Source organism: Calypte anna, chromosome 4A, assembly GCF_003957555.1.
Source record: "Calypte anna isolate BGI_N300 chromosome 4A, bCalAnn1_v1.p, whole genome shotgun sequence".
In the NCBI taxonomy this organism is placed as follows: domain Eukaryota; kingdom Metazoa; phylum Chordata; class Aves; order Apodiformes; family Trochilidae; genus Calypte; species Calypte anna.
Window position 1 is genome coordinate 32402046 of NC_044248.1, and position 27827 is coordinate 32429872.

Genomic DNA, 27827 nt, shown 5'->3' on the forward strand with positions numbered 1-27827 from the left:
TTAAAACCATGCTGCATGGCAGTAATTGATTTTTAACACAGTTAATGAGCATATTCATTACATTTTTAATTAAGTGGAAAAAAATACTGTTTCTTTAAATGGAGATAATAAATGTGCAAGTCAGTCTTGCACAAACATGCAACACAAGAATTTATTGCCTGCTGCCTAACTAGGGAACTGGGAATCATTATAAAGATTAGTTTTACTGAAAAAAAAAAATCTAGAAAAAACTTGAGTAGAAAATGTTTATGAGGTAATAATTTTCACATTAAATATTGCTTGACATATTGGTGACGTGTGTGTGCACATGTTTTTTAAAATAGCATTTGCTACTATCAGAGCAGGACTCTTTGTACCCTTGAGAAGGATTCAGTGCTATTTATCAATTTAGATTTATGCGAGACATATTTAGAATATGAGAACATAAAAGTACCAGAAACCTTGAAACTTCCTCAGAGGTGTGTTGTGCTTGTGCAGAGAATACAAAGTTGTGGTTTAAAAGTCAAATGATTATTTGGGTAACTGTGAACGTCCAGGTGCTTGCTGTCCTTTTCCCAATGCATTTTCCCCTTCCCAAAGCCTGGGCTGTGCTGCCACTGAGGCTCAGAGGTTTCAAGCTGCAGCAGGAGAAACCCAGTTAAAATGCTTGGTGTTTTATTCTGTCAGGGGGCAGCTGGGAACTGATGTGAAGAGGGTAGAAGCACTGAAACCAGAATGTACCTTCTAGAGCAGCAGCTTTCAATGTTTTTATGACTTGTGAAGTCCTTAAATGTTTTCCAGTAGAAGTGAGCACCTTAGTGTGTCACATTAAAGCTCACTGATGGGAATTGTCCAGCCTTTCTTAGTGGACCCATTGGAAGTTGTTCACAGATCCTCTGGGGATACTCGGACCACATCTTAAAAACCAATGAAACTAAATCAAGCTTAGTGTGTTTTGTTCTCTACCAAGTTCTATATCTCTCTTGTCAATATTGTCAAATCTCAGGCTCTTTCTGACATGCAGTACATCTAGTTCTTTGCTCAAATAATGTTTCGTTGGGATATTCATTAAACTCAAAATGTGCTTTTCAAGTTTCCCTAAGTCATCTTAACCTACAGGAGCTTATTCACCACTGGTGTGACAAGAGGGTTTTTTCCGTACCAAAAAGCCCCTGAGCTTTCACTGGTGACATGTAGTATGCTGTGCCACACTTGGGCAATTTCAGTCTTTTTTCTCTGACTTCATTCTGCCCTATCCCACATGTTGTAATTGCTTTCCATAAGGGAACAAACAAAACCATACTCATGGGCCTTTTCAGAATGCAAACTTGACTTTTATTTTTTTAACCGTCTCTGCACGATTTTATTATGTATTTAAGCCAGTAGCAACTTGGAAGTGAAGTTTTAAGTAGTTGGTTTTGGTAGCATACTTTTAGCATTTAAAAACAAAAAAGCTCAAAAAACCAAGCCAAAACAAAACAAACCAAAAACCAAAGAGAGAGAGAGAGAATATTTGCAGAAACTTCAGTTTCTTGCTTTATCGATTAAGGCAGAAAGTTTTATAGAAATTTTACCAGCAAATAAACATTATCTTCTTTCGAATATGACTTTGTAGAAGTTGAAGAGCCTAGTGATGGCACTTTCTAGGGCGCTGGTGTGGTTCCAGTAGTTGTGCCAAGCAGACAAATCTCCAAAGGAAACCAGATCAGAATAAGATTTGTGTCTGATGAAATATTTCCTTCTGAACCTGGATTCTGCATCCATTATACACTTCTTATGCCAGTAAGTAAACATGTTTCAGATTGCAAACACTTCAGAAAAGCACAATCTTTGAAGTGGTAGCTTAAGAGTATCTTTTAATAGCTTAGGACTAATTACTGCTTATTTTGTAGTAATAATAGTAATAGTAAGTAGTTATAATAATAAATTTGTCTTCTGGAATTGTACGTTTTGTTTCTGTTTTTTAAGAGTGTGCTTGTGGTGGTTCTTGGATGGCTTTGGACTGGGAAGTTGTGCGTTCGGTTGTTGTGGAAACTTCAATAAAATATTTGCGTTCCTTATATAGTACTGTGAAAAATATTTTTGTAGCTTTGAGAAGAAAAATCAGCGTAAGAATCAGCGTGTCGTGTGACAGTTAAAGAGCTTTAAGGAAGTTACAGAGAAGATGAAATTACTACTTTTGTTAGTTGAGATGTTTTTATTAGTCACTATCAGACATCTACAGTGAAATTATTATCCTAGTTCAGATGTTTCTGGATTTCTTATTTCCATGACAAAGCAGACATACACACAGAATTGCTTGGGTTTGAAGGACCTCAAAGATCACCAAGTTGCAACCCCACTGCCATGGGCAGGGACACCTCCCACCAGCCAGGTTGCTCCAAGCCCCAAGCCCTGGCCATGAACACCGCCAGGGATGGGGCAGCCACAGCTTCTTCTTGGGCAACCTCTGCGCAGGGTCTCACCACCTTCATAGCAAAGAATTATTTCCTTATGTCTAACCTTAGTCTCCTCACTTACAGCTTGAAAGCATTCCCTTCATCCAATCCCCTATACAGTGCAGAATGCCCATTTGCCATTGCATTTTTTCCTGGAAACTATGCTTTAGACTTATCTTGAAGGTTGCTTAAAATTTATAAATCAATTAAACAATAGCCATTGTTCAAAATGTGACTAATTTCACTAACAATAGATTTATGTTACTTTTTTTCATTCAAGTGAAAGATGTGTGGTAGCAAAACAGTGTTTATAGATATTTAAGGATGAGATATTCTGAAACATCAGAATGGAGCAGAACAGGAGTTGACTTGTTTTTGAATAGGTATTCCATAGTTAAATAGACTAAGAAGTAATTTTTGTTAAAATCCTTATAATTCACTTTGTGAATCCCCTAAGTAGTGTTGTCATTTGTGGTATTTGGTTGGTGGAAAATATCTGCAAGCTCAATAAAAAATTGATCCAAAAAATCCATTTTGTAGCCCCACTGACATGTGTGCTTTACTGAAAATACATTTAACTTGCTTGTTGCTTTTGCCATTTTTCCCATTTTCAAAATTTACTTAGAAGAAGCAAGGAACAATTCTGGGTATCTTTCAAACAATACATAATCATCTGTGTAGTATATTTAGCATTAAGTTAATGATGTTAGTGAAGTGTTACAGTGCATGTGTATATATATATTTATATATATATGTTATTTTTCTGTTGTTCTCCTATAGCTATATATATATATAATATATATGTGAAACTGTAACCATGATCTAGTCCTGGAGTGGTTAAAGATTTAATCTGCTTATTTGACTCTTTTTTTAAATTAGACCTTTTCATTAATATCAGTAGTATGACCTCATAATGATACATTTGCCATTAAATAAAATGTCAGTCTTCAAACCAGCCTGAAATATGGCCAAGTTTTAAACTTTTGTACACCAAGGGCAAAATGTAGTAAATATGTTTAATTTTAGAAAATGGTAAAAGAGCATCCCTAAACAGAGCTATTTGTGAGCTGATGACAAGTTTCATTGTCACAGCTCAGTCATATTCCATCCTATCTTCTCTGTGTCTGTCTGATTTACATATGAACCATTTTCAATGGAATGTATTAATCAACAGCACCTAAAACTTGCAGAGTAATATGTATAATTATCTTTATGTCATGGTGTAGGAGTAGAAATGAGTTTATTTGATTGAAGGGAAAACTGGTTGTAACAAATTATCAACAGTTGCAAACAATTGTATAATCTTCAAAATATTTTATATCACTTATTCAGTAGAAAAAAACAGAGATGATATGGCAGGATGCTTTTTTAATTCCCTTTTTTCTACTAACAAAGCTCATTGTAGCGTAAGAAGTTCACATACAGACTGGTTTAGGATAGTAACTGGCAAGAGAAAGCCCCCTTCATGTCACAGGAATTCAGAGCTCATCTAGCCCCAAAGTATGCAGTACAACTACTGCTTATCAGTTTGTGGGATTAATTTTCCAGATCTCTCTTTTAAAGGACTGTGATCATTTTAATCAAAAATTGTCTCTCAATAAGCCATGAAAAAATACAATATCCATTTTCAGACTGTAGATTGGTATAAATGAATCTTTATTGCTGATTTCAGGATTAGACCTGCATCCTGCAACTAAAGCAATTTAAAAGTGTTGCCAAAAAAACCAAACCAAACCAAAAAAGTAGTTTTCTATAAAACTACATTGCTATCTCATCCAACATTCCAAGAAGATTAAAATTTACATCTCCCCGCACACACATACCTCTCCACAAAAAAAAAAAAAAAAGAAAAGTCAACTATAGGAATGAGCATTCATTTTTAAAAATTCTTGAAAAACCGTAACTAATGGACTTCGATTCATTTTAATGAACTGGTCCTAAACAGTTAAGTTATTTTTCCCCTCATTTTTTTTACAAGAGGGGGAGATGCCTGGTAGACTAGTAATGAGAGATTGTTTGGGGAGAAATGAAGCAAAACTGAAATAAAACAGTGCAAGCTTGTTTCTGTATTTGTAGGCCACACACAGAGAGGGGCACCGTACACATTTTCAGGTCTTTAAAGAGCAAGAGAAATGGCTTTGTTTAAATCTGCTGTAATTTATTGTATATATATGTATTTTATTTTGTATATTATATTTCAAACCAACTTTTCAGATGATGAATAAGTAGGGGGAGAATGGCTATCAATGGACTTGCAACTCATTCCAATGTCATTAGTTGCAACATAATTTTCTAGAAAGGTTTACCATGGGATTTTAAGGCATCTCATAAAAGCAGAGCATGTACTGAAGACCAGCAGAATGGTCCCAGAGAAAAACTTAAATCTTTTTTTTAGGATTCTAGCCTAAGTACAGTTTAATTATTTGCATTTCTTCCATTTTTAATTGTGGCACAGTGTTACATCTAGAACTTCCCATAGTTCAGATCTAACACCACTTTTCATTCACTGTGCTATAGTTGCAAGTTAATTTTGTCTGGAATACTGTAAAGTGGAAGGAAGCATTGAAAAAAGCTTGCTATAGCTAAGAAAAAGTAGTTTGTGTTATTCTATAATTATTGTGCTGCTTTAAGCACAGCTGTTATTCACAGCCACTCATTTTCTTGCTCTGCTCTGTCACTTAGTTTGTGCTTACTGGTGAGCTGCTTTATTCACTAAGTGCTGCTTAGCAGTTGTTCTGAGTCTTGACTGTGCAGCTATGCTTTTATTAAAAGTCATATTTTTGGCACCACTACAACACCTAAACCCTCCTAGAACTTTCTTGCAAAAACAATTTTTTCCCCTTCCTTCTCACTTGCCCCTAGTAACAGCTCTAATCTGTGGAGCAGCTCCATGCAACTGAAAAAAACCTTATAAACTCTTGCAATATATGTTTGGGCTTCAGTCTTCCTAGTGACTTGTTTCGTTTAAATTATGTCAGTTACAAGTTTGGCAGAGAAAACTTGATGTAATAAACTCCATTGTTACTTAGGGGAGTGAGTGAATGGGATACTTGATGCCTGAGGTGCCATTAAGGAATGCGTGACTGATTGCCAAAGTAGTTATTAATTATTCAGGGCACTCAGAACAAAGCAGCTCCAGTTAAAGTTGAAGCCGAGGGTGACTGTATTCCCCTTCTTTCTTGGCATATGTTAGCATGTCATTTGTCATCAAAGATCATGCCAAAGATCTTTGCAAAGAACAGATTTAACCCTATTCTATGCAAGTGAAGTCAAAGAGGAAAGTCTAAGAAGCTGCTTAAAGACTGACCTTGTTTAAAAGTGACTTGGCAGGTGTTCTGTGACTTCAGTCCAGTACCTTTATGGCTACCTGTATTTCAGTCCAAGAGATGTGATTTTTTTTTTTTTTTTTTTTTTTTTTTTTTTTTTTTTTTGATGCAGAGATGCTGTTGTTAGTGCTCTTGCTATTAACAGGAATGCAGATTAAATTAACATTGTGGCAGATAATCTGTTTGGGATATCTAATAATTGTTCCTTTATTTCATTTAAATTGGCTTACGCTTTGTTCTCGTAGGGTTCAGCAGTAGTAGTGTTAGTAGTAAAATTTTAGTTGAGCATGTTTAATAATAAAAGCAAATAAAATTTAAACATTAAACATTATTAGTGTATACTAATAAAACAGAGAAAAAAGCTCTTACCTAGCATTCCTTCTCAAAGTCCACAGATTTCACAGATATCAAGTGTGTATATTGCATGTCATGAGAGCTCAAAGGAGGCCTGCATTAACTGAAAATTCATCCAGAAACATCAGAAAGGACACTGCTGATCACCTGTGCAAAGTTTTTCCTACACTTGTTAAGAAGTAATCAAAAGATTTTGGAAATAACACTGTTTCTGGGTTAAGTGCTGTGAAGCAGCAGGAGAGTGTATGAGTATTATTTAGTACTTTGCAATGAGACATGAAGTGAAAAAGGATTGTGAAAATCCTTTATATCACAGAGTCATAGAATCATATGAGGGGAAGGACTCCTAAAAAAAACCCAACCAACCTCTGTGTTCAGAGTTTGCAATGATGAGGTGTAGTGAAACCTCAGATAAATCAACTCCTAAAAATGCTCTGGCATGCAAATTCAATCGTTCCATTTTTTGTGGATGGTAAAAATACATTGTAAATCAGAAAGGATTTTGGATTAATTCTGTCCTTGGAGATTTCATATTGTGTTAAATTTGTGCTTGACTTCTAAATAGGAATTCCTTTTGAATTTCTTAATTGGTACATTAAAGATCACCTAAAAATACCTAGATAGGAGTTACATTCTTCAGGTTCATAAAAAACCTACAGAAAGTACAAAACAGAGGATGGCTGTAATCCATAGGGCTACAAAGGGGGGGAGGGAGGGGGGGACATCACTTGAAATCAAAAAGAACCTCTGAAGGATATTTTGTAATCAAATCATAACATCTTGTTTTCTTGTCACCATATCCTGGTCTGTCAAATGAACATTCATAAAAAATATGTAACAATTATTTCAAAATTAGATGCAATTATGTTACCACACTTCAAGCATCATGTTTTGTTGGCTTTTGGGGGGTTTTTTTTGGTTTGTTTTTTTTTTTGGTTGGTTGTTTTTTTGTTTGGTTTTTTGAAGTCCATGGAAGTGGGTCCTTGACATGAACAACCTGAGGATTTTCTGATACTCTAAAAGAGACACATTTTGAACCAAATTGATTGTTATTTAGTTCTTAAATGGAATGCATATGATTATATAATAGCAAATTTTTTACTCTGAAGGACTGAGTTTCTTTTCCTATGTCCAAAATTCAAATGTACTTTTTCATTTAGTCTGTGTGGCAGATACTATTTATTTTTGGGGTTTTTTGTGATGTTAGTTTTACAGTGACTTAGGCTGAAAAGAATCAGAAATAGTTTTGTTGACTGTTTGTAGGACAAAGTAATTCTGGTTTTTTTGACAAACATTTTCTATCCCACCCAGTGTCACTGTGGCAAAACATGTAAAGAAATCCGCTGATTTTCTTATTTCTAAATATGCAACAAATGTTTCAAAATTAGATTCAATTATATTAGCACACCTCAAATGTTATGCTTTGTTGGGGTTTTTGGGTTTCTTTTTTTGTTGTTGGTGGTTTTTTGTTTGGTTGGTTTTTTGATTGGTTTTTTTTTTCCCTGTTAACAACTTCAGTAGAAATTCTTCCTGAAAAATTCAGTTGTTTTCAACAAGTAACATAATTGATTCTGCTTATGGAGCATTCACAAAAGTCTCAAAATTCTCATTTTGGAAGATAATATTGAGGGAAAGCCAAAACAAGTGAGATAGAGAAGAGCTTGTGAAAAATATTTTCCTTGTAGTCATGAGTAGCATTATGTGAAATTTAGATCACTCTGGCAACCAGTTTCAAGCAGAAATGTTGGCTGTAAGCAGAAGTCAGGGTACTGCAACTGTCAAGAAAAGGCAGGAAGCCGTTTATGCTCCTTTCACAAAATTGTATCTTTGATCATGTATTAACTCTCTTCTCCCAAATGAAAGCAGACAGACAGGAGGACTATTGAGTGTAAAAAATATTGAACCTCTTTACATGGCTTAGAAGGTGAAACAGTTTATAAAACATAGGAAAGTATTTCAAATACGTCTGTTTTCTTTAGTTTCTGTAAGTTACTAAGGACTTTTGTTATGTCTCCATTTAGAAATAAATACTTATTTTCAGGGATTCTTTTTGTATTAATTGGAATGTTTATTGGTGAGACCCATAACTTTTTTGTCAGTTTATATATATGTATGCATATTTAATTTGAAAATTAGTATTACTTTTTCATGGTTCATAATTTACTTTATTCTGCAGAAAATCCCGGTTATATAAGTTTTAATGTGTTGTGCTCTGTTGTTTTCAAAAAGCCTGCAAGAGAAGTTAAAGATAGAAAGAAGAGTGGTTTTGTCTTGTCTTGAACAATTTCAAAATCTACTGGAATGTCATGGCCTGGGAGTGGTCTGGCTGGTGTATGTGCGATCTTAAGTAATGTTATGTCTCTTTGGGAACAATATGAAGGAACTTTATTTTGCCAACTGGTGGGAAAATAGAATAAAAATAATTGTGTACAAATCCAGGAAAGACAGTGATGGGGAAAATCCAGTCTGCATTAGTGACACAGGGGAGGTGAATACATGAGGAAGGTGTCCTGGAGTGAATTACCAGCCTTGTGGAATACTACAGCACTTACATTTGGTGTTATTTTTGTCATTCAATTTGACTTCATAGTCATTGCCATTTACACTTGCTGATAAGCAGGGAATACATCACTAGTGAAAATAGCTCAATGAAGTGCCATTATATTTTCATTTGATAGTCCTGAGTGTGTTCTGGGAGTCCTCATTATGAAAGTGTACCTTATAGTAAACACAGTTAACTATCAAAACTTAGATATAAAAATAAGTACCTTTATTAGACATTTTGGCATTAAAAGTCAAAGGATTGAGTTTTATACTTGATGAAATGACAACTACTGTTATACAATCTGATAAACCTCTTTTTGAGAAGTATGTGAGTGTTTTAGTTGGTTCTTTTTTCCCCATTAAGTTCACTCAAGAAGGACTGAATTAGGTCAAATCAGTACCATTATACAGAAGAAACTGACAAAAGTATACCACTGCCACTCTGTAGCAAATATAAATATTGTTCTAAAACATAATTTTCTCTACTTATAGCAATTTACCTATAGCTGACCTCCGAAGAGATTCTCTCTTCCTTCACAAAATCTGAGTTGTAAAGCAGTTCTTTATAAATGAGAGAGGATCGAGCAGGTTAGTCTTTACCAATCACTTGTAATACATTAAAGCATTTCGTACCTTATGTACATTAGCAATATTTATTATTTGACAGAGTTAGCAGTAATGTCAACTTTCTAAGCCTTTCCAGTTACCTTCCCAGTTTCCCAAATGTCAGGCTGACTTTCATCAAACTGAAAGTTGTCTAGCCCAGGAGTCTGCAGTCAGTGGTTGTCATAAATGGAGAGCAGAAAGCGCTAGAGAGGAGGTCAAGCAAATGCATTTTTTCACCCATCTTGTATTGCCCCACTTCCCAGCTATTCTCTGCAGAGGAGGAGGATTCTCTGAGCCTGTCTAGTTGGTCTATTTAATCATCTGGAACAGACAGAACTTGCAGATGATTGTCCAAGTATTCTGTGGACCCATTTAAACTTCATGCCTTTGCAACATCTTTTGCTCAAATAAGATTGTACAAGCACCTTCTAGTAGTAAAGAAGCTTCAAACAACTCTGCTTGAGAGGAATTTATATGTATATAAAAATGTGTCATTCTTGAACTATAAGCTTGCTGATCCCATGTATTAGGAGCTGTTGGATGCTACCTCAACATAAATATTCCACAACAATGTCTGAATGTTCCTTTAGTCTTTTAAAACTGTTTTTCAGTCATGGTTCACATTTATTCATTTGATCTCATTGATCTGTTCTAAAGAGTGCAGTCTCACTTATTTATGTGTAATTTTTAAATTAAATCCTTTATTAAAAGTTATATGTTACTTTTCACCTAATATATTTGGTTAAAAAAACCAAACAAAACCCATTTTGCCAGCCCTAAAAAAACAAACAAAAAAAGCCCAACAACACCTTCCTGTTCTCCAAGATCCCTTTAGCTGCACTATGTTGTTTGGGTTTTTTGTTTGTTTGTTTTTGCTATCTTTATTTTTTATGTTTACAGTATTACATAATTGTCTAGTTGACTATCCCTTTTCCAATTTCCAGGATCAACATGTAATTCACAGCTTTTTGAGAAAGCATGCTGATGGCTTCCCTACACATTCCCAAGCAAAATGACTCTGTCCCATTCTCAAAGTAATCCCCTCTGTCACTGGCACAGTCCTAGATTTTTTGTGCTCTCAGATACTGAGATGTTGTGTCTGACATGCTTGCCAGTGGAAACAAAGGTAAGCAAATGTACATTTGATACCAGGTTTCAGGCAGCACCATAATTCTCAGTTATGCTATTTCAGCTGCATTCATGTCCTGTCCCTTTTGTGAATACCTGAATTGTGCTACAGCCTAAGCCATTGCCTCACCCCGACAGAACAGAAAGGAACTGATTAGTGATGTAGACTGAGCAAATTTTGTTTACCCTAATGCTAGTATAAAAATATGAAAACAGGAAAGAAATAAAAGAATTTGGGACAGAACAGAGTTACTGTGTGCAACTTCTCCTTTTTATTTTTTTTGTTGTTTTTTTATTATCATATTGTCTGGATCTGAAAGGCTCTCAGTAAAAACAGAATTGCAGATGGAATTTGGAGTTGCAAAAAAATGGAATGATTGTTGCAGCTCTAGACATTAGAGATCAAATCAGCTGTGGAGAGCAGCTTTGTAGAAGACTCTGCAGTCAAATCCACAGACTGCATGAAGCACCTCTTTAAATTCAGGAGAAAATGTCTTGACAGAGTAGTAACACTGTATAGTAGCTTCAGGGTAAGAGTTTGCTTGTGGAAAGATTAGTGTGGGGTATTGGTAGTGGTGTTAAGAGAAATCCTTCTGTTTCTGTTAAGGGATAGATAATAAGCCCTATGGGAATACCCATAATATCCCAAATTTGCATGTGTCTTGTTTTTACAGTACCTGGCCTCTGGTGTTACAGATGGGGATTATGAGTTGTCGTTTGTTAGCTTCTCATAAGTACTCAAAACCTTTAATGATGATGATGATAATGAAAGGTTTGGCTGGATAAGCCAAGATTTTTGTTGAAAAAGTTTGTGTTGTTGTTTCTGTTTTGGTTTGGTTTTTTTTCATGGGAAAGAACAGAAAGTTCAGTTATAACTGCAAGTTCTTTCAGTTATCTCTGGCTAGAGTGGTAGAGAGGGAATTCAGGAGGGTGACTTCTGTGTTCAGCTCCTGATAGCTAATGTATGCTGTCAAAGAACTGTAATTGTGTAAAAAGTAAAATTAAATTAACAAAACCTTGCATCTGAAAACAGAGGGCAGTTTGTTTGGCAAAAAGCATTCCCAGAGGCAGAATGCTCAGGCTGCTTGAGTATTCGTTACACTCTGCTTTCAGCTAGGCAATAAATTGTAGGAAGAAAAATAATAAGAAACATTTATGAGAAGTAAAATGCTGGGCTTCAAATTGAAGGGAATGATTTAGTGCATGAAAGATGAGGCTCAAATCTACTTGAAAAGTGGAGGTGTGAAAGCAGACAGCACAGCTTTGGAAGAAATTTTGCGTGTAATCCTGCAGGCTTTGTCAAGCTGCTGGTTCCCAATAACCCTTCCCTTTCAGCTGCTCAAAGGTTCCACGGGCAAACTGTAACAACTCTATCCTGACATCACATTCAGCAGGTCTCAGGTGTCATTTGAGTCTGTTAGGTGACTTGGGAATTTCAGTGTAGTGGTGTAGATAATTAAATCAATCTGATTCTTCATCGTCCAGTATATAGCTCTGGTATCTTTTGTAGCATTTAACTTAAAAGAGTTTTCTGTAGACATCTCTTGTTCAAATTTTCTTTTGACAGTGTGACAAATGTCCTTTAAACATCATGACCATCTTTAACAAGGCAGATCCTGTGCTAAGGTTATTTGTTAGAAATCAGTATCCTCGTCAGCTTACAAATAGTTGACATATTAGATATAATTTCTAAATCTGATTTATCCAATATTTCCAGTAATTTCTTTTACTTATAGTATCTTCATGTGAATTTACAACAGGTTATGAGTTTTGAAACTTTAAAACATCTAAAATCTAAAATGGTTTTGTAGACAAATTTTGCTAACTGCGAAAACGTGACCCTGAATTTCACCACTGACAATGTCCAAAATGACTGTATAGTCAAGGAGACGATGATAACTGAGTTGAGCAAGATTATAAAAGTCACTTACTTGGTCATCATCTGTGTTTTCCTGGAGAAAGGACCAAATACTAAATATTTTTTAACTTCTGAACTGGCAGGCCAGCCACGTAAATGTAGGCTTTTAATATGTAAGCTGTTAATAGGGTTACCCTTCCTTATCTTCTGTGAAAATCACTCTGATCTTCTGAAGTCTTCTGACTGGTGTCTGCATATTTGTCTCAAGGCTTTTCAATGTGAGCTGTTCTGGGTAATCAAAAGTTAATAATAAAATACTTCCTTTTCTTGAGTCATCTGTGTAATGCGTCCATGGCTTGGAATTCTTGTCTTTAAGTCAAAGTAAATTTTGTCATTTATCTGTTCTTGTTTGCACTCTGTTAATATATATTAATTTTTAAGTACTGTGTTTGCTTTTTTTTTAGTTGCCCTGGTGCTTAAGAAAATCATAGACACTTTTCATATAGAAGAAAAACCCCATGTGATTAGGTGCCTAAAATAGCAGTACATCTTTTGATGCAGCATAAATGTAAAATTAAGGTTCATAAGTGTTTTGAAACTGCTGGTGTAAGCCACTTCACAGTACATACAAACCAGCTTTTTACCAAAAAAAATTAAAGATAGAAGGACAAGTCAACAGTACACAGATAAATGAAGAATGCTCTCAGTCATCATTAAGGCTCAGAAATTTAGTTCTTCTTACAGCTAGGTATTCACATGGATGAAAGACAATATAATGAAGTAAGGAAGTCATTTATTCTTTGCTAACAAAACATATCTGAAATATTAGGACTCAAGAAACAAACCTACACAGTCTGTAATGGACCAGTGGTGATCAGACTGAATGGCTGATTTTGTGCAAATGTGAGAGACAGGGGAACCTGAACTCTGTGCAAAACTCACAAACCCAAAGCCTGTAAGTGCAGTTTTCTTTGGGCAACTGTTCACCCCACAGAAGCCTTCTCTCAGCTGCTGTAAACAAAACTGTTCTGGCTGTGTACTACAGAGAAGCACTATGTTCCTATTTAATTTAAAGCCTAAAAGCACCTTTGAGATGATGTCATGACAGAAGAGTAAAGTAAAATCAGTTTTGAGCTACTAGCATGTATCTCTATGTAGTTAGGGATTTATTTATGCCATTTTCTTAGAAATTAGGACTAAATAGAGAAGATAAATGAATTACTTTTGGTAACAGGAGAGGTGCCTGAGGACTGGAGGATAGCAAATGTCACTCCAGTCTACAAGAAGAGCAAGAAGGAAGACCCGGGTAACTATAGACCGGTCAGCCTCACCTCCATCCCTGGAAAGGTGATGGAACAACTTGTTCTTGTCACTATCTCCAGGCATATCAAGGACATGGGAGTCATCAAGAGCAGTCAGCATGGTTTTATCAAGGGTAAATCATGTTTGACTAACCTCATAGCCTTCTATGAGGAAATTACTAGGTGGATAGATGATGGAAGAGCGGTAGATGTGGTTTATCTTGATTTCAGTAAAGCATTTGACACTGTCTCTCACAGCATCCTTGTAGATAAGTTGATCAAGTATGGGTTTGGTGATCAGGTAGTGAGGTGGATCAGGAACTGGTTGAGAGGAAGGAGTCAGAGAGTTGTAGTCAATGGGGCAGAATCTGGTTGGAGGTGTGTGACTAGTGGAGTCCCTCAGGGGTCGGTACTGGGACCGGTGTGTTCAATATCTTCATCAACGACTTGGATGAGGGTATAGAATGTACCCTCAGCAAGTTTGCTGATGACACTAAGCTGGGAGGAGTGGCTGACACACCAGAAGGCTGTGCTGCCATTCAGAGAGACTTAGACAGGCTGGAGAGTTGGGCAGAGAGAAACATGATGAAATTCAACAAGGGGAAGTGTAGAGTTTTGCATTTGGGGAAGAACAACACGATGTCCCAGTATAGGTTGGGGGCTGACCTGCTGGAGAGCAGTGTAAGTGAAAGAGACCTGGAGGTCCTGGTAGACAAGAGGATGACCATGAGCCAGCAATGTGCCCTTGTGGCCAAGAAGGTCAATGGCATCCTGGGGTGCATTAGAAAGGGTGTGGTTAGTAGGTCAAGAGAGGTTCTCCTCCCCCTCTATTCTGCATTGGTGAGGCCGCACCTGGAGTATTGTGTCCAGTTCTGGGCCCCTCAGTTCAAGAAGGACAGGGAAGTGCTTGAAAGAGTCCAGCACAGAGCTACTAAGATGATTAAGGGAGTGGAACATCTCCCTTATGAGGAAAGGCTGAGGGAGCTGGGTCTCTTTAGTTTGGAGAAAAAGAGACTGAGGGGTGACCTCATCAATGTTTTCAAATATGTAAGGGGTGAGTGTCAGGGAGATGGAGTTAGGCTTTTCTCAGTGGTGACCAGTGATAGGACAAGGGGTAATGGGTGTAAATTGGAGCATAGGAGGTTCAAGTTGAATATTCGAAAAAATTTTTTTACTGTAAGGGTGACAGAGCCCTGGAACAGGCTGCCCAGGGGAGTCGTGGAGTCTCCTTCACTGGAGACATTCAAAACCCGCCTGGACACGTTCCTATGCGAAGTGCTCTAGGTGGCCCTGCTCTGGCAGGGGGGGTTGGACTAGATGATCTTTCGAGGTCCCTTCCAACCCCAAGGATTCTATGATTCTATGACTTTATGTTTGTATGTAACTAGTAAATTGAGACAGATTTTTGCAGATATTTGTTTAGATAATAGGTACATTCACAGGGAATTTTGTGTTTATTTTCTGAGAGGATCATTGCTGTCCATTGTTGTAAGTTTTATATTTTCTCATTGTCTCTTTTTCTATAAATTATGTATCTCTTAGTAGTTCATCTAGAGTATTTTTAAAACTACACTGGAAAAGTTCTTCGTTAAATTTGAGAAGAGGCTTGCCTTGCTGTTAAAGAAGAAAAAAGATCATAAAATTTTCCCAGTAAGGTCTAATACTTCATTACCTGAAGCTGGTTATAAATTATAGGGAATTCGGAAAGTCAATAAATTAGAAGCTGCCCAAATGTAAACAGAACAAAATTTTCTCTGAGGCCATTTAAAAAAATAAAGATAATTTTTAAAAAATTATGCGAGCCTAAGGACCATTGTTAAAGCAAGCTATGATTTACAAAGTTACTGCTATACAAAAATGCCAGTGGATAATTTATAGATAGGGACTGGCCTAAATTTCATGGTAAATACTTGGAAGAGTGGCTGAATACCAAGGTGATGTCATCATAAAAACGTGAAACCAGAGGAAAGGAATTTTAACTACACAGTTTTAAGAAGAAAAAAAAAAAAAAATCCAAACTGGCAACAGTTATAATGCCAAATTGTCATGGTTAGATCATACTGTTTACAAATGGTATTCCGATGGTTTTTGTCCAGAGAATAGTTTATTTTTAAGTTATTCTAACAATGCGTCAACTTGAATTTAATACTGCATGCATTTTTAAGGTTAATTTTTTCTATTCATGTAGAAATAAGCACAGTGTTAAAATTGCAACAATAGATGATGTTATACTTTCCAATTTATACACTTTTGAAATCTTTGAATGTTTTGGTTCCAGTTTTCATACAGACAGTGTAACTGGTGACAGATTTTCAAGGAATCAGTTCCCATTGCCTTCAACAAGAAATTGTAGATAGTGGAGTCTGGAAAACAACGAACACATAATAAAAATAATGGGCACATTATCAAAGTTTAAATAGATTATTTTTAAATATATATATTGATATATTAATTGGCAAATATTTGTTTCTCTATATACTTTCATTGCACTGAGAATATTTTTCTGCCTGATGAGATCTTATTTCCCAAGTTCTAACAATATCTCTAATTTCCTAATCGAGTGAGTTATGTACCTTGGACCAGTTTCAGCAAAGAAGTAACGATTGACTGGAAGAATCCAGTCTTGATGGCAGTTGTGTTAGAAACAGAATCAACCTTACCATTTTGAGATCACAATGACTGTTTAGCTCAAAAATTGTTTTAATTTTCTGTGGGAGAAGTGGAATAGTGGAAGAAAAAAGAACAGAGGTGTCAATATTTTAGCCACTTACTAAAACATCACTCCTCAGAATTCTCTTTTACAACACACAGTAGTTGCTAAGGGAACACATATCTCATACTAATATGTTGTTTAGGAAAAAAAATAGTATTAATTGTGAAACAGGAGTAAAACTGCTAGATTTTTAAATGTCCCCTTCTGACTTTTTAACTCACAAAGGGATATAAATTTACAAACGGAATTTTTACTCATCCAAATTTTGTCAAATTATATTAAGTTTATGGTGATGTACTTGAAATGACAGTTTGTCTGCCCCCATATCCTACAAGTGGTTTGTGTTCTCAGATCCTGATTTGTTCATTCAAATCCTCATGTTTGTAGAGTGGGACTGCACTAATAATCTGCAAGATGCAAAACATCTCCAAATTAAATACTAAATAGTGGAAGAAGTCTAAGAGCATGATAAATATGGTTGGCATGTAGGTATTGTAAATGTATAATCACTTCTAAAAACAGAGAAGATTTTCTCCAAATACTGGAGTGACTCTTCAGCCAAGCATGGCAGTCATCTTTGTCAACTTACCCAACTTGTTTGACATCATTTTATAAATGTAATTTGTGCAGTACAGCTCAATTACATTTCATTTTTTGTCTTGCGAATCTTCTGAATGTGTTTCTATTCTTGTTTAAACAAATATCATCTCATGGGGTTTCATTGTGCAGGGCAGGTGGAATTAATCTCACCAGAAGCAGCCACGCAGATCTCACTGAGTGTTCTTGGCCAGGGTTTATTTGGAAGTTGGTTGTTCTTCCCTCTGCATTTTTTTCCCCTCTTCTGCAGCAGATTGTAATGTCTGCCTTTGATGCCCAGGAAAGAAAATACTGAAATATACATATATTTATGCTCAGTCATCAATTCTTGTAAGTAATGCATTTTTAATATGATCTTAATTTATCTTTTTATTTGGCTTATTTGTGAATTAGAGCTTTTTCAAGCATCCAAATGAGCATTTTCTAATGGCTTTGAATCACACTTTCTTTCTTGATCAGAGGATCTATGAGTGGTTTGCCATAATCTTTCAGTCAGCTGCTAATGCAGGGAATAACTTTCTGTAATATTATGTTTAATGAAAACAGTGTCTGCAGTTCACAGAAAATTATATTTTTTATTGGCTGGCAAATTCAGATAGAACCAGTGCCTCACATTTTGGCTCTTTATTTCAACTGGCAAACCACACATCTAACCACTTCCTAGATTGCAATGAATAGCAGCCTGTGAAACCACAATTAGTTGAAGCTTAGAAAACCACGTTTTTTGATCTCTGTGTTCTGTAATTAGTTCCATTTATTCTACCTGAAATCATCTGAAACTGTCATTATTCTTGAATCAGTGAATGAGAAAACGAGACTGAGGGAAAAGATTAAAGATTTTTTAAGTATAAAAATAAGCATAAAAGTACGTTTCCATGTTTAAGTACACATTTTCAAAGGGATGTTAAGAAGACTTTTATAAAAAGGGTACATGTGAGCAACAGAGGGAGCAATGACTGTAGAAAGCTTTTCAACTCTTCAAATTATGCTTTTCAAATTAAAAAAAACCCACAAGCCTCACCATCCTTAAACACGATAGTAAGGTAGAGCAGTAGTTTGTAACTGGTTAAGATGAGCAAAGTGCTCCTGGGTGGCACTTACATTCTTGTGCGGGTAAATGCTCTGACTTTGTAGCTTTAGAGCATGGTGAGAGTGGAAGAAGAGAGAACTAATGTGAAAGGACATGCAGCTGTGTGTGCATGCATGGGAAGGTCCCTTCAAGTTGGTGTGACAGTGCTAGTGCTTCTAGTTGCAAAATTGGGGTCATAATCAGTGCCTGAATGGACATATCTAAAACATCAAAAGGAAGGTTAATGGCCTGGTGGAAGATATAAGAGATCATGATTTCTCCATCATTTTTGTTACAGAGAGTACCACCCTTACTTACATTATGTTAGTTAATTAATGTAATTAATGTATTAATTAATGTCAAATTAATCTAATTTGTAAAAAACTATATATTTATATGTCCCAGAAGACTTGATCTAGTTGACTAGGTTAGTTAGGGATAATTTGCCCACATCTGTGGACAGTGACAGTGTAATTACTGATGCTCTTTCAGGCCCAATGGAAGTTGATTGATTTACTAGCAGTCTTCAGGAGAATAAGATTTGCTCTACAACACACCAGTTTTATTAATGCTATGGATTTACTACTTGGCAGGTTTCATCTTTCCTTCTTTTCTTCTTTTTCTTTTTACATGCATGAAGGTCTGACAAGAAATTGCACGTAGAAAAGGGAAGAAAAAATCGACTAGAGGCTCTTTCAAAGATTATTTTTTTTAATAACACCAAGAATCACACTGAGACAGTTACTTGTATTGGTGTCTTAAAATTCAGCCTATTCCATTTTAATAGATCTGTTCTTGCCATAAGCAGCTCAAAATTTCAAGGGAGCCTACTAGGAAGAGAATGAAATAGTCTACCTCCAAGCCATCTTTTAAGGATCCATTTTAAATAGTGGCCATGGAGACTAAAAGAGAAGAACATGACAGAAACGTGTCTGCTCTTAGTTTATAGCTGATGCTAAAACCATTTTCTTAAATGGGTTATATTATTGTGATGCTTCAATGAAATTGTAATTGATGGACTGCTAAAGGAACTTCTGCTCTTCCCACGGAATCAACTTTTATTAAAAACCCATTACTCCCTATTTTACATCAAGAGGAATTAGGTAAATTGAAGTGTAAAACTGGGGTAGTTTCATTAGTTTTCATATTCTGAGTTTAGGGCTTGTGGGTTGATATGCCACAGAAAAACGTAAGCATGCTTTTCTGCCAATTAATCTATACTTAGGGATACAGATATGCAGTTATTGATTTTTACTACAGCATTTATAGAATAAATGTAAAGGGTTAAAATGTACAAATGGAGAAATAATCACTGAGGAAAAAGGTGTATTAGAGTTTGCTTATATATATGGAAGAGTTTGGGCCTTAGCTAGCCAATAGTGCAGATTTTAAAATTATTTAGAATTAATTTGTTTCTAGAATGCAGAGTTTTCCTCAGCATAATTTTGCATGTTATTTAGAAAAAGAGAGGTGACCAGATAGAGTCTGTGTAATGCAATCACAGGAATGCAAGGCCGGAAGGGAACTAAGTAGGATCTTTTCTGAACCATCATCTTGCTCCAACGGAGGAAATAGACCAAGCTGATTCTAGCTAAATATTTGTACTGTTGTGAAGTTCAGGGACACAAATTTCAGAGATTTTCCTCATCACCCATTACACTGTTTTGCATAGTATGAAATTTTTTTCTAATATATAACATAAATCTTTCCTATCATTGATGGACTAGGGAAGAGCTGATCATCTGATGCTCTCTTAACATGTTTGTTACTACATCTCCTGTCAGCCTAGTCTTGTCTTGTCAGTTTGAAGAAACTTCTTACTCAATCTTTTATCATAGTTTGTGTTTTCTTTTCCTTCTCCACTTCCCTATGAATATTTGTTTTCTTGCTGCCTAAATCTTAGAATTCTCTTACTGGAAATAAAGCTGAACTCTGTATTTCAGGTGGGAACTCTTTGGCAGCTCAGTCATCTCTGTAATGTTGTTCTGAATATATCTGAATGAGATTTGCCTTTCTCATAAGGGGATCACAGCTTCTCAAATTTAAATTTTGGTCCCCTGTAACACTGTTCATTCTACATCAGGACTTCTGTACTGGCGATCTTGCATTCATGCTTTTAGTGTTTTATTTCTAAATGCAAAGGTTTTAAAACAGTTTTCTTTAAATTTCTCTAACTAAACGTAAATCCCCAATTAATTTCACCTCTTGTTGTGTAACAGGTTGTTTTGAATTCACTGCATAAATATAAAAATATAATGAGGTAACATGAGATGGGAATTAAGAGATATAGATGGTGGAAAATGTTTAGATAGCAGTGATACAGCTGAATGTTAAGAGTATGTCAGGACAACTTTGTGGTTAACAGTACAGGACTGTAAAAGCTTGTTCAAATGGTGTGAGAATCTTTATGTGGGCAATGTAGCCATTGCCTCTACCATGCTCTTGTGGGTTATGGCACATATGTGACATATAAAACAAATTTAAGTATGACAAGTAAACAATACAAAACATTTTTCTTCACAAATCTTAAAGTACAGGAAATCTCTAAAATGTTTGATTAAGAGCAGATACATGAGAGCAGAGCTGAGGTTCTTGCCCTGTAAAGTAATGTTTTGTTCAAGGACTTTCTACCTTGAAGGCAGGACAGGCTCTGATTTGCAGTGTCTGCTGTACAGGAATGTTGGGTGTGTCCCTTTTATTATGATATTGGATGAACAGAAACCTGTTGTGGAATGCATTTTAACATGTTTACTGAAGGATCAAATTAAAATTGCATGCACTGTAGAAGTAATTTTCATTGTCCTTGCCAAATGCACTTTCCAGTTGTAATAAACAGCCTTTCCTACTGTTTCATGTTTGATGAACCTCCCGTGAACCTACTGGGATAGGTAAACATTTTCTTAACAACAGCTACCCATTTCTAATAGCTAGAGGGAACTTGAAGAGCAATTTATTCCCTGCCTCGAAACACTTGCTGTTGTTCCCTTAGGTTGAGGTTTTTTTAAGAATTCATGTATTTTTTGACCAATTTAAATTTGCATGTCTACAAACATGATGTCCTTTATTTAAGTCTGACCACATCTCCTGTCATAGAAGAATGTACAAAAACATTTTCCAATTCAGAACAGCTGCATTTATGCTGTTTATTCCTTCTAAACTACTGTCTGGCTAGTAAGAGCTAGAGCTTTGTGTACAGAACAAAAAAAACATATCCTTCTGCAAATCAGAAATGTAACAGATGCAAGTGTGTTTCCTATGTGAATTTTGGGTTTGTATATAAATGATTAATAATCACAGTAACCCCATTTGCAGTAAGATTTCTGCAAAAAACATTCAGTGTACTATATCTGTGTGCTCACTGCAGTCTGGTTGTGGGAATCTCTTAGAATTGGCTTACTTGTGCATTGAGGCTCTTTCATTACTGCTTGTCCAATTGCAAGTATACAAGCATCCTTTTAGATTTCACATTTAAAGTGTAATTCAGATTTTTCTGTTGCAAATCCTTCTAACTAAAGTAAAAGCTATTCTACATTTCAGCCTACAACAGGTGTGTAAACAGGACTTGCAAAAGAAGTGAAATCTATGGTGGGATACTTTTGGTTCTCCCTTTCTACTGAAGTTCAGGCAAATCTCAGAGATAGAAGTCTCTCTGCACTAAATATGACTTTTGATCTGAACTGTAACAGTATTTGCTAGGATCTCATTATAAATACTGTGAAGATTCTCTCCCTTGCTCAGTATTTGATATACAAGTCTTAAGGTTTCCCTTCCAGGAAGGAGTTGCAGGTATAACACAGTATTAATTAATATAGGACAGCGTAGAAAAATACCATTTAATGGATAAATATATCAAATGCAATGCTACTGTGCCATATATAAAGAACAAAAGAACAACTCAAGAAGTTGTAATTGAAATATAAAATGTTGGTAGCTGATATACAGAAAGCATGAAGTAGTGAAAAGAAGTAGTTTTAGAAGAATCTCCATAGAGTTCTGCTTTAGCTCCTCAGTGAGAACATACAGGAAGAAAACAGCAAATAAAAGAGTTCTGCCCTGGAAATAGGTGTGGGACTTGAGATGGCCTTTAACCATGAGAGATGATAGACTGCAAGCAGAGGATAAACTTCTAATGTCCTTTAATATTATGATGAGTAGTTTGTGTAGTAAGGAATAGGTGATAGGTAGGTGCTAAGAGAGGGAGAGCAAAGTTATTATTTAGGAAAATACTTTTGTGAGTTCAAAACTTAGCACATGAGAGTTGGAAGCCATCCCATGTGTGGTGTTAACCTGCTGTTCTGAACAGCAATTTGTCAAGGTAGAAGACTGCTGACAATGTCCACTACAAGTGATTAAATCAAACTTCTAGAAAATGCTTATGAAGAATGTGCATTCCCCCACATATTCAACACATTGAAATGATTCACTGTAGCTGTTAATTTGTTTGTGACAGTTCTGTTAATATTTTTAAAAATGCTATCAGACTTGGAGAGGATTTCTTAGACATCAGGTTTTTTGCTTGTTTTAGCACTATACTGAAAGCAAAAGACACACTGCAGGGCTTTCTCCAAGCAAAAATTTTGAGTTCAAGGTGAGAGATATTGTACCTCAGTAAATTAATTTAAGACTTCATTTTGCCTATATACAGTCTATTTTCAGTTGTTTTCAGCAGGTACTTTGTAGAAACACATATACTTTGATTCTTTAAAATGTGTATAAGGTATTAGTATTGCCCATGATCTGAATTAGAGTAATTATCTTTATTAAGCATTCAAGTAATACAAGAAAAAATTATCTAGTAGGTATTGACCTTTTAAAGTTGCAGCTACAGTTCTTGTACATGCATACATATGAGGTAAATAAACATCTAGTTATTTTTTAATGTATTGCATATGTTTGGATTGTGAATGTTATAATGCAAGTTTCTCTAGAATTTAGAAATCAAAATATTTTGCAGTTGTTACTAGGATACAAAAGGTAGGCTTACTTCTTGCTATGGCATATACATACACACTTGAATGGAGTAGGATGAGCTCACTGTAAATTTTGGTTAAAGTCTCATTTAGAAGACAGAGATGTATTAACAAGATGATAGTGATCACTAAAAATTAAGGTTTGGAACTAGTGATGGTTTAGACATTGCTTTGCAACAAGTATACTTTATGGAAACCAGAACCCAGTGATTATATACCTAAAATTTGTTCTCATATCTACAGTAATCTGAAAACAACAAAAAAGATGAGTTATTTGAGGAAAGGACTGACTCCACATGAAAACTGACATATGGATTGCACTTTGAAAATTATTATGCCACAGAGACAGTCTGTGCCATTGCTGCTGCTGTGCTATTAGACTGATTCATTGCAGGCTACTTGTTTGTAAATGCCTCCTGTTGAGCTGAGTACTTGAGGATGCACTTTTAGACTGGCCACAAAGTTGCAGAATGTCCAGGTCATGAGAGCTCTTTCATTTCTTTGATAGAACCTTATTGTTTAGTACTATTGCCACAGATTCTGAAGGTAAGCAAATAGAGTAAAAACCCACGGCAGAGACACTCTCCAAGCTGAATGGATGCCAGGGTCTGCAGGGGTTGCACACTTAATGTCCAGAGCACTTGTAGCACAATATAAAGATAGAAAATTCCGAGGCTGAGAAAGGCAGAGAGCTGGAGGCCCAGTAGGGAAAGCAGAGAGACATTCTGGATCTCCTGTGCTGAATAAATTGAGGAGGGTTGGTACCCCTGCCTGTATGTCATTTGACTGGCAGGAGTTACATCCCCAAAGTTAGGAGAGCTGCATGAGATGTATTTTTATTGCTGTGCCACTGGAGCTGAATTTACCAGACGACCCACGGAGCAGCCCTGGAGCTGCTGTGTCTCTTGTGCCCCTGGCAGCTGATGGGAACTCCAGCTGAAGAAGTGAGAAGTGCTCCAGTGGATGGGAGCTGCACTGACCTTTCTGGCTTCCATCTCTGTCACGTGCAAGTAAACATCTTTGCCTTATTACATAGCTTTGGCAGTCTAAATTGATTATCTGCCTTTCCTGTTCCTGGTTTTTCATTCCATTGCTGGAGGCACAAGAGGGTGATTCTGGAACTTGATTTCTCTCTATAGGTGGTTGTGCACAGGCCCAGCTATGGATCATCTCTGCTTCTTTCTGTGTTGCTACTTGAACAGGACTAATATTTTGCGTAGCAGAGGAGCAGGTTAATGTTGCACAGAGAAGATGTCTTTACAAGTGATAAGACTTTCACAAATGGATTAGTTTTTCTGTGCTGCATACATATAAGCAAGTAAAAGTTTGTGCTTTTTCAGGTAGGTCCGGACTTCTAGAGGCTTTTCCCAGGTATTGACATGTACTTATGAGATAAAAGAAAGAGAGCTATCGTTAGTCCAGGAAGCTTCTGTGTCCTTAGGGCAAACTTGGAGAGCTGCTCTCTCTCATGGCTGCCTGTGATTATAAAAGAAGGAAACTTTTCTTTATTTTGCTACAAGAGTCATAGGATGTGCATATAAATTTCAAGAGCATATGTTGAAGTCTAAGCAAGACTTGGGAGTGTTCCTTTATAATTAAAAAAAATAAAATAAAAATCACAGATCTGTAAGGCTACTTCATTAGAGCAAATATGTTATTTCTTTCAAAGTACTGATCCCTGTTGGTTTTTGGAGAAAGGTAGGATCCTGTGAGGTTTCCTTTGTTATAGGGTCCCTTCTAGTCTGATTAAACCATCCTAATGCTTAATAGTGTCTCCAAACTGCCAACTGATGCATCAATTTTCCCACAGAATCTGCTTGACAATGTTTTTTCACACAAGAAATGAAAAAAATGGGGATTTCTTTAGTGGGGAGAGAATTATTTTAGACATTCACTACTTGTAAGCGTACTGTCATGCCAAATATTTGACTCATATGTTTTTGTTGTTCCAGTCTTAACTCAGTAATTGAATTATCAAACATGAAATTCCTCATTCCTGGTGGCAGCAAACTAAATAATTACATCTTACCCCTCCTTTAACTGGAAGAGGGTAGTGTCAGTATCTTAATGGTCCTACCCTGTGAGACAGGAGCAAAAGGAAGACTTTGCTGAGATATGCTGAGATCATCAGCTTAAGGGATGATCTTGTATGGTTTATAAGTGAGTCCTGTTTTATTCTGGATTGTTTCTCTTTGGAGCTGATTCAGTACAAGGGAAGAATTGATAGTGTCAGAATGGGAAAAGTTGTTACATGCAGTCTCATATCCAAAGTTTTACCCCTTTATATGTCTAAAAATCTTCTGGATTCTTCAGATAAACCAATGAGCATGTGATGAATGTTCATTTAATTAATTCTCTCACAATGAGCAAACTTGAGAGATCAAGTAATTGCCTTGATGCTCATTTTACAGTTTTTATAATGTTGTGTTAGAAACCTCCGTGCTATGAAATTCCCAGTGGCAGAGTCAATCCAAAAATATTTGTGTTAGCAGCCACTGTGCTTTTGGTTGTGCTGGCTTGTCTGTTGGAGGTCTGCACTGTGAATGAGTTTGTGGTTAAAGAAAATGAAAAATACTTTTTTTCAGAAAGATTACTTCTTGTTTATGGTGCAGCCACATACAGTCATGCTAGCATACCAAGGAGGTGCTACTGCCAGATGCTTTACACGATAAAACTGTGGCCTAAAAGCCTGAGCTTGGGATCATACAGGAAGTAGATGTCAGAACAAGAAATTAATCACAAGTCTCCAAGTTGGGCTACATACTAAATAATCCTTTCGGTTTGAGCTTCAGCTAGGCAATTTAAAATTAATTTGTTTTTTGTTCATGTTTCCTGTTTCACTGATGGTCTCCTTCTTATTCTATGTGTAAGAATGTCCTGTCCTTTCCCCTTTGAGAAAGGAGCTAGATAGAGTAGATTTTATTCCTTTAATAGGGCTCAACTAACACTGTGAGCACCCTAAAATGCATTTTACTCCCTAAGTTTCTTCTGGGTTTCTGCTGACATCTATAATTTTCATGGCCAGATAGTTTTGTGAAGTTAGTCTTTTTATCATTGCCTTCCTTTTTTCAAAGCCTGTATCTTAAGCTGTTGCCTAAATTTGGTCTATTTGCCTGTCTTGTACACTTGTAAACACTTTAGGGGATTTCTGTAAGGTATTTGTTTTGCTAGAGTGAAGTACACATACAGAAATACAATATAAACAGACTTAATGAAAATTCTGTTTGATCCAACTCTAATTGTCATTCTTGGCTGCTCTACAGGACAGCAGTTTTTTTGTTTTCTGCTCTGGTTTTCATCCTGAATCATTTTAACAGTAAAGGTGCAACTGTTTGGCTCTACCTTGGTTTTAAGCATGTGTACTCCTATTAAAGAATGAATACTCTTTCCTGGGCACAAAACCAAAAACCATAGATTGGAGGGATTTTTTACTAGAGGAATCACATTAAAATACAGAACTTGTTGATGTATTTTTCAAATTTGTCTTGACAGAATTATTAACACTCGGGGAAAAAAAAAAAAGAAAAAAAGAAAAAGAGAAAAAAAGGTGTTGTCAAGCCTAAAACATGGTATTAAATGAGTACATGCTGCTGTGACAGAAAAAAATGTCTACTGTTTGTTAGTGTTTATCATAGAAAAGCTTGGAGATCATCAGCCCCCTGGAAGTGATCTCCATCAGGAAAGCTATTTTGGATAGCTGCTATTGTCTGCTGTCTTGGGTTATGTCTCCTCTGCCAGATAAAGAGATGTCTGTTATATAAAAGGTTGATTATGTGCTATCTGATCCCTTAGGGGAGACATTATATAGTTCTGTGGAGTAAGCCAGGTGATGCCAGCTATAGAATAGATATAGAGTTGACAGATTTCTGTTTCTTGGTAAGATTATCTTCATAGTCTCCATCCACACTGCACAGCAAAACAAGAGCTTACCAGTGGTTCTCCTGTGAGGCTTCCACATCACTGTTCTGCAGAGAAGTTGCAACTCTGAGAGCTACAGACCTTGACAGCATCAGTTTGTGTCAGGGGAAGGAAGTCTCGGGAATGTCAGGAGAGATTAAACTCTAAACATGGATTTCAATCTAGCAATATTTAATTGGAAGGAATTATAATAGAAGTTCTGAACTTGCTATAAAGTGAGGTAAAGCTCCAGTTAAGGAGTATTGCATCATGATGAAGTTGCAGCTATGATGCTGTGTTTCAGAGTTATGCTGAAGCTTTTTATTTGCTTGTTCTAAAATGTAGGTCACATCAATAGAGTTGCAGTTTCTTCCATTGTCCTTTCTCCTGTTACTTTCTCTGAGAGAAAAATCTTCCTGAAGATATAAACATTGCATACAGAACACACAAACCCCCCAACTTTGAGAAAATAAAGAGAAATTATAAAATGTATAAAATTCAAAGGTATACTTTTAACCAAAGAAAGGAGTACCTTTGACTTTCTAAAAGGTATACATTCCAAAATAAGTAGCATGTATTAGCAAGTAAAAGCAATGTAGAGGAAAATCTGAATTACCACTTATATTAAACAACTTATTGACTTGAGGTTTCATAGTTGTTAATATATTAGAAATATAAATTACTGCATTTATACTTTAATGATTTCAATTATCTTCAATCTTCAGTATAAATTTAGCTGTGATTTAAATTGAGTAAATTAAGGTACTATTGGGAAAAATATTCACAATCTTGAGATTTTACTACTTTAAAATGTTTCTCTTAAAAGTTGTGCAATGCTGCTGTTTCAGTTACTTTTCTTTATGCTTTGGTTTGCTGTAAGAATGATTAGAAAGCGATGACAACTTAAATTGTGTTACCATTAAGTGCAATGATTCACCATTTCCTCACAGCATTTTAGCTCAAGCAAATGCCTGCTGAATACTGAATAAGATAAATTGATGGGTTAGTCTCTATAGATGTATTGCTAAGTGTACATGTTCTAAGTTG

At 36.0% G+C, this 27827-nt stretch overlaps 1 protein-coding gene across 1 annotated transcript in view; it reads left to right on the plus strand.

Annotated features, from left to right (window-relative positions):
• The window catches only part of PDGFC (platelet derived growth factor C), a 128632-nt gene that overhangs the window by 90197 nt on the left and 10608 nt on the right, over positions 1-27827 (plus strand). The window contains 1 exon segment of the mRNA XM_030449844.1: positions 1580-1761. Within this exon segment, the coding sequence (XP_030305704.1) occupies positions 1580-1761 (182 nt within the window).